Here is an 11,367-nt window from a genome sequence, read left to right on the forward strand (position 1 = left end):
ACAGGTATCTGAGGATGCAAACAAGAAAATACTTCTGGGGCCAACCTTACGGGTCAGCTCCTGGCATCTGCTATGTACTTTGATGTACTTTGGCATAAACTATAAAAGGACAACCCATAGCTCAGAGCTTCAGTTCTTTGCAACATGCCACCATACATCACATTTTTCTTAATTGAGATACATTTACAAAATGGAAAAGTCTGATGTGGCTGGATATGGCATCAAGTCCTGTGGCTCTCCCCAAGAGACACATTGCCACAGCCATTCTGACGTCCCCAAATGGCCAGGCCCTGGTTTTGAAGGCAAAATCTGTAAGCAAAGAGAAAGCAACCTAGAGAGAATCTGTTACTAAACCTGGGGGTGCTTCACCTTTTCTGGGATTTCTGTTCTGAATTTGTAACAAGTCAGGGAATTGTGTGGTGTTGGTGTGAGTTTGTAATGCTTTTGCAGGAGCATTTTAATTAGTTGGTTTTGTATTTTTATGAATACAGAAAATTGAGCATTCGAATGCCTAATTAGCGAATAGCTCTTGCAGCTGGTACCAGGGAAGAACACAAGATACTTATGTATTTTTATAAATTCCTTTTCATATCTTTTGAGTAAGCAAAAATGGAAGGCGAACAGGGCCTCTAAACAGGAAGTTGTGCACATAGACAAGATCTAAACCCACTTCTTTTCCACCCGCTTAAAACAAAACACTAGACGTCTGTCACTGCGCTGAGTTTCAGTTTAATCCAGTTAAAAACTAATCTATACAAAGTACAGAGCGGGGCTTTTTTTTTCCCTACATGTATTGCACTGGAGGATATGGATTTGTACAACGTTGACCAAATATTATTCCTTCATCCTCCTACCAAAATCCCAGCCAAGTACAAAACCAAATCTCTGCATCTTTGTCTTGGAACTGGTGTCTGTATGAAATTACATTCAGTTTTCTTGTAATCACGTCCTAAATGAAAAGCAGAGTACAGGTGAAAGCACAGGAGCCCATGATATCCAATCCCTTATTTATCTGTGATTATAGCCTTCTACTTCCTCACTTAATTGTACACTTAGTTTGTTTGGGTTTTTTTTTTTCAACTTTAAAAAGCTTCTGAGAAATCAGTACCATGGTAGAAACATGCTTTTAGCAGCTAATACTTTTAGTTGCTTTTATGGAAGAGAGAACCCAATTAAAAGACATCATCACTGAAAACAACAAAACACACTGAAAAGCAACAAATCTGTGAAACATTTCATATGTGTTACTTCAGCACATTGCATAACCTCTAAGGCAGATGTTCTTCAAAGCTTCCTCACTCTTACTTAAACCACACTTCAGAATTGATCCGCAAAAATAGCTTAGTGGCTTTATTACGCTCAGATGGAGACCTCTTTTAGCCTGGGCCTTTGAGAAGGATGAGATGGACAGTATTGGGTGAACACTGTCTGTCAATAGACCAGAGCTGGCAGATCATCTTCTGGAAGAACATCCACCAAGTCCTTGCTGTCTTTGTGGACATGTGATACAGGTACCCATGCACATGAGACTTTTGAACTGGGTGGATGAGCATGAAGTTGTAATTTGGTCTTTCATCGCAAAAAACATTTAGGCAACAAACTTAAGATGTGCTCAGTAGGAGCTCAGTAACTTAAGCATTATTGAGGACTGTGGCTCTGACTTCCACACAATTTAGGGCAAATAACTGGCAGTTTGACTGAGCCTTGATTACTGTTAAAGATAAACCAAAACACCAATTCTGAGGCTTAAAAAACTGCCTGTTTCCTCTTCTAAAACATGAACAGAAAGTCTGTAGAATATTGCTGAACTGCAAGCCTACTAATTTAATTAACACTGACAAGAACAACATTTAGCTATCATATAGTAATTGAAGGTGTACGTCATTTTATACTGAATACACCCCAGTGGCTGGTTGAAATGCAAAATGAGAAACTTTTGCTAATGCTAACTCACAGCAAGGGAAAACTCTTATTTCTCACAAGTGGCTTCCTCAGAGTCCGCACTGACACTCGCTACACGGGGGCGTGCAGAAGCTGAGTTCAGCACCCAGGTTACAACAGTTCTTCACAGAACTCTTGGTGTTTCCAGGTAAATGGGATAAGAGAGATACAATACCCATCTCTGACAGCAGGGACAGTCAGGATCTTACAATCAAAATGTAAGAGGTTGCCCTGAAACCAAAGCTTGAGCATTACATTAAAAAGCATCCCATTAAATATGACAGTTGTTAGGAGGCAGATGTAGCCTGAAGGAATGATTTGTATGGTAGAAATGCCTTTACATCAGAGGTTTCAGTCCTTGATTCTGTACAAACATCTGTGGCTGCATCATTTGTCCTCGGCAAACTTTAATGTGGGATGCGGTGAACACACACGAAAAATTTCCCCCATCTTTTCCACAATGTTTGAATAATTCCCCCTTTGTTTCCCTCTTTGCTCTGTTACCCATTATCAGGCTGCAACTTCGAAGCCAGGGCTGTCCAGTGAGAAACTCTGTTAGTCTGGATGTCTGGGACTCTTGGCAAACAGTCTCCTGCCAAAGACACACTCAAACTGATGTTAGAAGCATGGAAATGACAAACTGTGGGGACACTGATTTTGGAAACAAAATGTTAACCACTTGTGCAGAGAACAAAACAAAAAAAAAAGGTAAAAGTCCAGTTGTTTGAGTAGCATAAGTGAAGGAAATGTGACATGACAACTAACAAGATGAAACAGACAGGAAAACCTAATCTGTTCTGGCAGGGAATTCTATGATATTGTGTGGGAAAAAAAGAATGTGCTCGGTCCTGCTTAAAGGAACCTTAAACATGGAGGGAACACACCTAGCTTCTATCACAGTTCTTCAGAGAAACTTACCAAATGTCAATACAAAACATGAGTTATTGCCTTCTGTCTTACTTGAGTTGACTAAGATTTTCAAATCTTATTCTGAAAGGAATATATTTTTATAACTGAGGGTTGCCTCTGTTTCTTTGCTCAAAACTCATATGATTTCTTTTAATGACACTCAGCAGTTAGCCAGAGAACAGGAAGGAAAGACAAAAGATACTTGCCACGGTGTATGTGTATCAGTATCAGTTCAAAGCCAGCATTATACAGTCAGAACAATCCGTGTTTAAAAAAAGCCTCAAACAGGGTTTACAGATTAGGATACTTCCAGTCTGAAATGAATGACAAGCAAGGACAATCGCACAACTTTGCAACATTATAGTAAAACCCACAGGAAAATGAACTTATTCTTGTAAAATCTTGGCTTACAACATTAGGGACCTACCCTGGTTGGTTACCAAAATAATACAATCAAGTAGCACTCCTGTTTTAAGGCCCTTCACAAACTTAGACCAACTGCTGAAAAACTAAGAGTTCATATTAAGACTCTTAACAAGTCAAAGATTCATGTCTGAGAAGAGCCTTCTGAAGCGCATGATGCATCTTGAAAAATCTGGTATTATCATAGGAGGTAGGATAATCTGTACAGAAAAAGACAAAGTCTTGTTCTGTTTTGCACAATATTTCTATCAACATAAAAAGCTTACTTAATAACATGCAAAATTTTGAGATCAGCTGGCAACTGATGAAAGAAACAGGGACAAAAGTACTGTCCCGAGAGCCAGCTGAGTATTCAACTGCTACACATAATTAATCTCAACAAGGAGGACGGTTCAGATCAGTACACCAGAAATACAACATTTTTTGAAGGCTTACAGTGAAATTCTTAGGCTTCTGTAAACATGAAAAATATTCACTGTTCCACATAATTCTTTGTTGTGTTTAGATTTTAGAAAGTGCAAATTTTCTGTGATTAATGGTAAGTGTGATTGGTTTTTTTAATTTGGTCTCAAAGAAGAATAGGTTTGGAAGTGCTGGAAATGGTAGGCCTTTAACTATGGTCTTTGTTTCTCCATATTTTGCTTCTCAGCATGTCTGGAAAGAGTTTCCACATAAAACTACACCTAACTTGACATTCAGGCCAGTTTCCTGCTTCCTCTCTGAGCAGATTCCAATTTGTACCTAAGCAGAGAATAGCAGACATCTCCTCCCTTCTTTGTAAGGGAAGAGTTCAGCTCAGTCCCCTGCCCACAAAAACCTTTAGTCCTAATAGTTTTCCTCAATTCCCTCCTCCATTATAACCTCTGAATGATTCCCTTGCCGTGTTGCTCACTGATGCATTGGAGAGAAAATTAGTTTAATTTATTATTCAAATGTGGTTTCATACTTCATCTCTAACATTCCTAATGGTTTGACAATCTGAGGAAAAAGTGAAGAGTTCATGTTTCGCTCTGATTTCCTGCCCACCCACTGCCCACCCTTCCCTCCCCCCAGTAATAAAGATGCTACAAAGTTGAGGCACAAGTGGTTAAGGCTGAACTTGATCAGTTCTAGCAGCTGGTTCTTGGACGTGTACTGGTGGTAAAGGCTGATCACCTCCCGCAGGGTGTTTTGGTGCATCCCCAACTTTGTGTTCACCGGCTGTAAAACAATAATAAAACCATTTGTAACTTCTCAATTGAATTTGCCACAAGTGTGAAAAGCCTCTAAAGGCAAGTTTCTAGTGCAGGGACAATCAAAACCAAAGTTCTGGGCTTTGGTCTGTAAGCAGAATAAAGAATTTTATTTGTAACTCCTAATGAAATTGGATTGAGATTACCCAACAGACTGGTCTTCCACAGATTTATATAAACTTATAATATCCTCTTAGATTACTAGTTGTTACTGTTTTCTGTGAAATAGTTTTACTTCCATAAAACATTGGTTCTTTGGAGATTTTTCTTTCTGGAATATATTAGGTTTATGAAGCCTTTAATCTCAATATGAGAAGCTTGGAAAAAATACCCACAACAACCTGCTCCTGTATTTTACTCCTCACTGTGTCAACAATACAACACTCTCCCTTTGCCTACCTTTGAATAATACTCATTTTCATAGTTTGCTGTAGATTTCAGAACTTGCAGCTGCATTTTTATGATTTTTTTTTTTTTTTTCCTTAAATCACTCTTAGTACCTCTAGTAGCCTACAGATTAGAAATACTCTCTACTTGGATCTCCTTAACCCAGTGAATGAGTAGTGACTAGTTCTGGGTAATATAATGAGTTCTTATGACATTTGATTAAATGACTTTGCAAAAGTTTTTACATAAAATAACATACGTGTTCAGAACAGAATCTGCTACAATATTGCCAGTATCAAAAGACATATCATTAATCCAATTTCCAGGGCATCTACTAATTCACATGAAGTTTTTAGTGAAGGTGAGGGGGCGTGAGGCTCTCAGAACTAGGGATCATAAAATGAAATTGTGCACAGGCAGTTTTGAGGCAAATGAAAGACAAAAGTAAATTGGTACTGAAATTTCATTACTTCTCTTCACAGAACTGAGGAGCTTTGGGATAGAATTTCAGGATACTCAACAAAGTAAGCTGTAATCACTGAATAAAGCATTTATGGCTTGAAAACCCACCGTTGGGCCTGCAGCAGTTAAGAGCTTCCAGTATTCAAAAGGCTGCCTGGACATAGTTTGAAGTCTTACATTTGAGATGAATGTCAAGAAGTTGTAGAGCTCTACTGATAATGTTAGCACATGAACATGGAGGCCAGTAAAGCCATATTGATTTCAGCCTTTCTAGAGGAGTAGAAAAGGCTAATTTAGGATGCATTGGAGAATGGAGCCCCTTTAAAGCACAAAAGAAATGTGGACAATGTGTTATGCGTAGGAACTACTAGTATATACCTGACCATTTTGTTGCCACTAATAAGTGAATGCAGCGACTTATTACAACATTCTTCTGAGGGTGCTGAACAATTGGTCGCTCATACTGTCTAAAACTAACTTGCCATGTCACGTTGTGCACAACTTCTGGTAAATTTGCCACAGGGGATACACTTGTTGAAAGCATTTACATGCTTTGATTTGTTCTGCAGTCTCAGACTGGTAATGAAGCCATAGGACACCAGACAGTCCTGGTCATTTCTATGTCTCTCTTCTCTGGATGCTCAGAAATCCCAAATTTCCTAGATTTCAATAGTCTTAGACTAATAAGTACAACACAATCTCCTTTTTCTCTGCCCATTTGATGCCTTGACTTGGAAAGTCTGTTTTTTTTTTTTTTTACTGTGGGCTTAGAAACACTGAGATATCAGGAGTACTTTAGAAGAATTCCATACTTCCCTTTTCAAGACAGTTTAGTGAACCTCTCCCAAGATCATTAAAACCACATTCTATTAACAGTTCCAACAGAAAACACAGTTTTAATGACTGTTACATTGGAGATCTTATTCTGTGTATCTACACAGAAAGATACATACGGGGTTGGAATTTCAGTTCTCCAGCTGGTCCTGCAGGAGGATTTCCTTGCTGTAGTTTCTTTTGTTCCATCTGTTTTACGACCTGGTGAAAAATAAAATACCACAGTTGAAAAACGTAAATCTGTCAAATTTCTCTGATGTGAATACACTTAAAAGAAATTTTGCAGCCATTATGTTAAGTCTGTGTTAATAGGCCTACTACTGAGTTGAGATACTTGCATTGTTTGCTATAATTCTGAATGCTAGATTATGTTTTGATGTGGTATCATTAGTTTAGAATTAATCTGAGACTCAGAGGAGAACTCAGGGTAAGGAATGCTCCAGATCTGGGGATTGTCATGAGCTGTCACATGTTTAAGGATATAGGAGAACAGAATTATGTTTTTTCCTTTTCTAAGTGTACCTGCTGAAGCTCTTGTTTCTGAGCCTGAAGCTGGTCCTGCTGCCTCTGTAGCTCTTCCTTCTGCTTCTCAAGGTCTTCTGCCTTCTTTCTAAGTTCATCTTCTTGCTGAGAAATATGACTTTCAAATTCCTTCAGCTCATCCTCAGTGAAGAGCTGCTGTTGATCTAGTGTCTGCAAGAAAATACACACAAACGTGAATACTTAGACAGAAATGCATATACGATGAAATTAACAGCTGAATTGTACAGTTCACTAAACAACCCTCAGAATTTTCATCAAAATATCCAGACGTGACACTGTCAAGCACTAGTACACTCACTGTAAGAAACAGCAAAATAGCAGTTTCTCAGCTATTTTCTCTGCAAAACTCTACTAAGGATTTAGAGGTAGGAGAAAAAATGCCTCTTGCTTCCAGCTGAGTTCCTATCTCCCCTTTGAAGTGATTCATAAACAAAATGTCCATTTTCGGTTTGAAAAGCATGTGGGGAAAGCTCTTCCAGAATCCACAGGGTGGCGTGAGACCTTTCTGTTTGTGTGTGGACAATACATCTGCATTACATTATCTGCTGCAGTTTGTATATTACATTTAGCTAAGGAGCTTAACCATATACATACCAAAACAGAACTGAAAAAAAGCAAAGGTCAGACTCATGCCACTTGGTTTGCTGGTTACAATGATACTAAGAGTACAGTATGTTGCACTTGGAATACGTTCTCATTACCTCCCAGCTATCTGGCTCCAAAAATTCTTTTTTCTCTGTAGCTCGCAGGAACTCTTCCAAAGTCACAAGCCGGTCCTTGTTAATGTCGACCTATTTGAAGCAAAAACTTAAACTCAATCTAAAGGATGGGGTTTGGTTGATTTAATATTTAATTTCATTATGCAAATATCTTAAAAAAATAAACATTTTAAAACTGTCCCATTTTCAAGGGAGTGTCTGCAACACCTTTTGGAAACTTCTCTCACAAGCTTATATAGCTTAACAAAAATGGAAATAAAACTACATCCTCACATTTTACTTAAAAATTCATTGGCTTCATTGGAAACATTCTTTGTGGTCACAGCCCCAACTATAATAGTGGCATGCATCACTTTTTTGAGAAAAATGTTTTGTAGCTTTCTGGTAATAATTTTGTAACTGTGAGTCAGAGTAATATCCACTGTTGGATGGGGAGGTTTTAAAGCGTAAAAAAAAACCCAACTGAATTGTGTCAGAATCCTTTAAGGGGAAGGGAGGAAATGCTTCCCTGTATGACTAATAGAAGACCAGGCTTGCTCCATTCCTCAAGCTTAGGGAATATAGTTGAATACAGAAAAGATACAAATGAAAAACATGGTGGTTCAAAACATCCTATTCTCTTCCCTGTCTCCTGAGCTGAACTAGTAAAGGTATTCACTGTCATAGGTGACAACTTGAGCTCTGAACCTCTTCTGAAGGGACAAAGGTGAGCTACATGAAAGAGGGCATTGCTTTACTCTCTCTTCTCACACCTCAATCTTAGCCATTTGCCAAGTGCAAAAACACATTTAGAGTCTTTCCTGTTTGACGCAAAATTCACGGGCAATTTCTATTGAATGTCAGTATCTGCAAAATATGGAGGTTACAGCACAATTCCTTCTCCGGAATTTCTTAAATAAAAACTAGTCAGCAGGCATTTACATCAGAACATGGAGGCAGGGCTTGAGAACTGTAACTTGATGTGAATCCCAGCACAAGCAGCATTCAGTGTTACAGGTCATCCCTTTCTGCTGTTCTTGGACAGCCTCATATTAGGAGAACTGTATTTCTTGAACACAGAAGGAAATCAGCAGCTCTACTGAACATCAGTCCCACCTCGTTCATTACGTGTTCTCTCATTCTCAGCCTTTCTTCTTCCATTTCAACCATGTCATCCTCTTCATTTTTGGGATCATATACTTTTTCTAGCTGAAATTCAAAATCAGCAAATGTTAGTTCGGAAAAATGGCTACTCGTTCAAATGACAGAGCGTATTTGGAATCATAGTGCAAGATGTTGCTAAAAACATGAGTTCAGTGTTTTTCCAACAGAATGAGAGTGTGTGTGTAATTCTCTTTCAGCACAGTATTTAAGCAACAAGTGAACCTTTCTTTGCTAAGAATTAAATTTTCAGCTAATTCATGTGGTTGTTTGTAATTCAGTGCTGTGAACACTACAGTAAAATAGACCTCGGCATCCACAGTCTGATCCTACATTTATTTCAAAGCAGGCAGAGCTTCCACGTGGTTTCTGGAACAGGAGAGAGCAGCTTTTTTACCAGAGCATGCAGCTGACCTGTAGGCATTCAGGTTATCACAAGACAAATTGACTGCTTAATTTAATGGTCCACTTCTCTTCTTGCACATTGTCTTTCTGATGAGTTCATGCTTATTTGCTTCTACTCAGCTTTCTTAGTCATTAGTCTTCACTTGCTTAGCCATAGGTAATTTTAAGGCCTCAAGTATTTGTTTTCAAACTACAAAGCTGCAAAATGGTGGGACAAATCTGTCAAAAAAGCCTGCCATATATCTTCACTGTATTAGAGGGGATTATGGCAAAGTATTGTTAGAAATCTGTATTTGCAAATTTAATTTATTCAAAAATTTACAGTAGTTTAAATTTATAAGCTTCTATATATACTGTACAGCACATTTCCTCCCCGACTCATGAAATCCAGAAAAAATTCTAAGATTAGATATTGACAGCCACAGTACTGGATCTCTGAATGGGAAAATGAAGACCAAGGCCTTTCATTTACTTATTCATTCTGCAATTCCCTTCACTGTAGAATTTCAGTATATTGCTATCATTACTCCCCTGGGAGGCAAAGAAGTACTAATATTTGTGTTTTCACAGACAACAAACCAAGGCTCAAAGAACCTAAGAGCCTGTCTACTTTATCAGATGTACATGAACTCCAAATTAGCTACACACAAAATATTTGAAATTTCTGTAGCAACTTCCACAACGTGCTGGCTTTGAGCCAGTTAGCACAGGCATGATCCTTTTTCTCTCCACAAGGCTTGGGAGTGGAGCATCTCCCTTATGAGGAAAGGCTGAGGGAGCTGGGGCTCTTTAGCTTGGACAAGAGGAGACTGAGGGGTGACCTCATTAATGTTTACAAATATATAAAGGGTGAGTGTCATGAGGATGGAGCCAAGCTCTTCCCGGTGACAACCAGTGATAGGACAAGGGGTAATGGATACAAACTGGAACACAAAAGGTTCCACTTAAATTTGAGAAGAAACTTCTTCTCAGTGAGGGTGACAGAGCACTGGAACAGGCTGCCCAGAGAGGTTGTGGAGTCTCCTACTCTGGAGGCATTCAAGACCTGCCTGGACGCCTTCCTGTGTAACCTCATCTAGGTGTTCCTGCCTCGGCAGGGGGATTGGACTAGATGATCTTCCAAGGTCCCTTCCAATCTCTAACATTCTGTGAGTCTGTGACTTGCTGATGAGCCCTGAATGAGCACAGCTACCCAGCTGCAGGACCTCTACCAGGCTGCATGTAGCCAGTGCAGGAGTGCAGCTCTCTGCATCACAAGTTATACAGGTATAGCTATCCCGCAGATTAATAAAATGTCAAACAAGCCTGTGGTAGAGAAATAGATGAGCAGTAGATCTCTGGTGTGAGTCCTATGCTTCAACTACTTTATTCTCCCTGCTGATATGTTTTTATACTTTCATAGAAACACTAAGGATATAGAAAACTTGGCATGAATATTCAAATTGGCAGTCCAAAATCCCCAAATATACTTGGAAAAAATACAGACATTCCTGTAACCATTTACTGAAACAAGTTAAGTATCTGAACTTTTTTTTACCTCTTTAGTAAACAGGGCTTCTAATTCTTGCTCATCCAGGAAACCATCATTATTGACATCTACAAAAAGTGTTGAAAATAAAAGCTGAGTATGTACAGAAAGTAATACATGTAATAGTTCTCTATGAGTTAAGTAAGAATCAGCATACACATCCATGTAGATTAAAAACTTCATTTAACAAGATGCTAGTTACAAAGGTCAATTTTTCTGTTTAGGTTTTTATCAAGCATTGGCTGAACTGTATTGCCGGTTTTGGCTGGTTAGTTGGACAAGTCTGGAGCAATCTCTCTATTTCTTAGATTAGCAAACTTAAATAGGTTACAACAGGATAGTACAGTGTGCATTTGCTAAAAAATGTTGCTGAAAACCAGTTGTCCCAATTTAACAACTACATTTGTAAATAGGTTCAGGAGCAACAAAAATCTGTAGAAAAACTTTGTTAACCAATAGTACGACTCTTCAAAAAAACTAAAGAATTGTGAAAATCTATATAAATATGCAGCACTTGAGGTCACTGTAAAATGACTTCTAATGACAAAAGCAAAGAGAATACTTGATAACTAACAAACCATCTTTTATCCTACATTCTACTCTGAATATTGTTATACCACCTCTGAAATTGAAAGAGAATGTCTACTTCAAACGAGTGTTATTATGGAGTCTTTTTGTTTAGTTGCTTCAAAGTTTTTTATATACTAAGCTGTAAGGCAAAAGGTTATTTCAGCTATTTCTCTTTTGGTAAGATTTGCACAAAAAAGCTACCAAAAATTTTCAGAAAATGATCTTTCAAGATCTCTCTAAAAAGAAGAAATAAGGTTTAATAGCTATAACGCAA

General features: G+C 38.4%; 1 protein-coding gene across 3 annotated transcripts in view; it reads right to left on the reverse strand.

Moving 5' to 3' along the window:
* Positions 1 to 713: 713 nt before the first annotated feature.
* Positions 714 to 11,367, reverse strand: part of NUCB2 (nucleobindin 2) — a 28,744-nt gene continuing 18,090 nt past the window's right edge. For all 3 annotated transcript variants that reach the window (XM_065066143.1, XM_065066144.1, XM_065066145.1), the window contains exons 8-13: positions 10,533 to 10,591; positions 8,546 to 8,638; positions 7,433 to 7,522; positions 6,711 to 6,881; positions 6,308 to 6,389; positions 714 to 4,473 (exon numbers count right to left, since the gene is read on the reverse strand). In XM_065066143.1, the coding sequence (XP_064922215.1) occupies positions 4,361 to 4,473; positions 6,308 to 6,389; positions 6,711 to 6,881; positions 7,433 to 7,522; positions 8,546 to 8,638; positions 10,533 to 10,591 (608 nt within the window). In that variant the 3' untranslated portion in view covers positions 714 to 4,360. The remainder of the gene's footprint in view (positions 4,474 to 6,307; positions 6,390 to 6,710; positions 6,882 to 7,432; positions 7,523 to 8,545; positions 8,639 to 10,532; positions 10,592 to 11,367) is intronic.

The sequence above is a fragment of the Columba livia genome, chromosome 5 (genome assembly GCF_036013475.1).
Source record: "Columba livia isolate bColLiv1 breed racing homer chromosome 5, bColLiv1.pat.W.v2, whole genome shotgun sequence".
In the NCBI taxonomy this organism is placed as follows: domain Eukaryota; kingdom Metazoa; phylum Chordata; class Aves; order Columbiformes; family Columbidae; genus Columba; species Columba livia.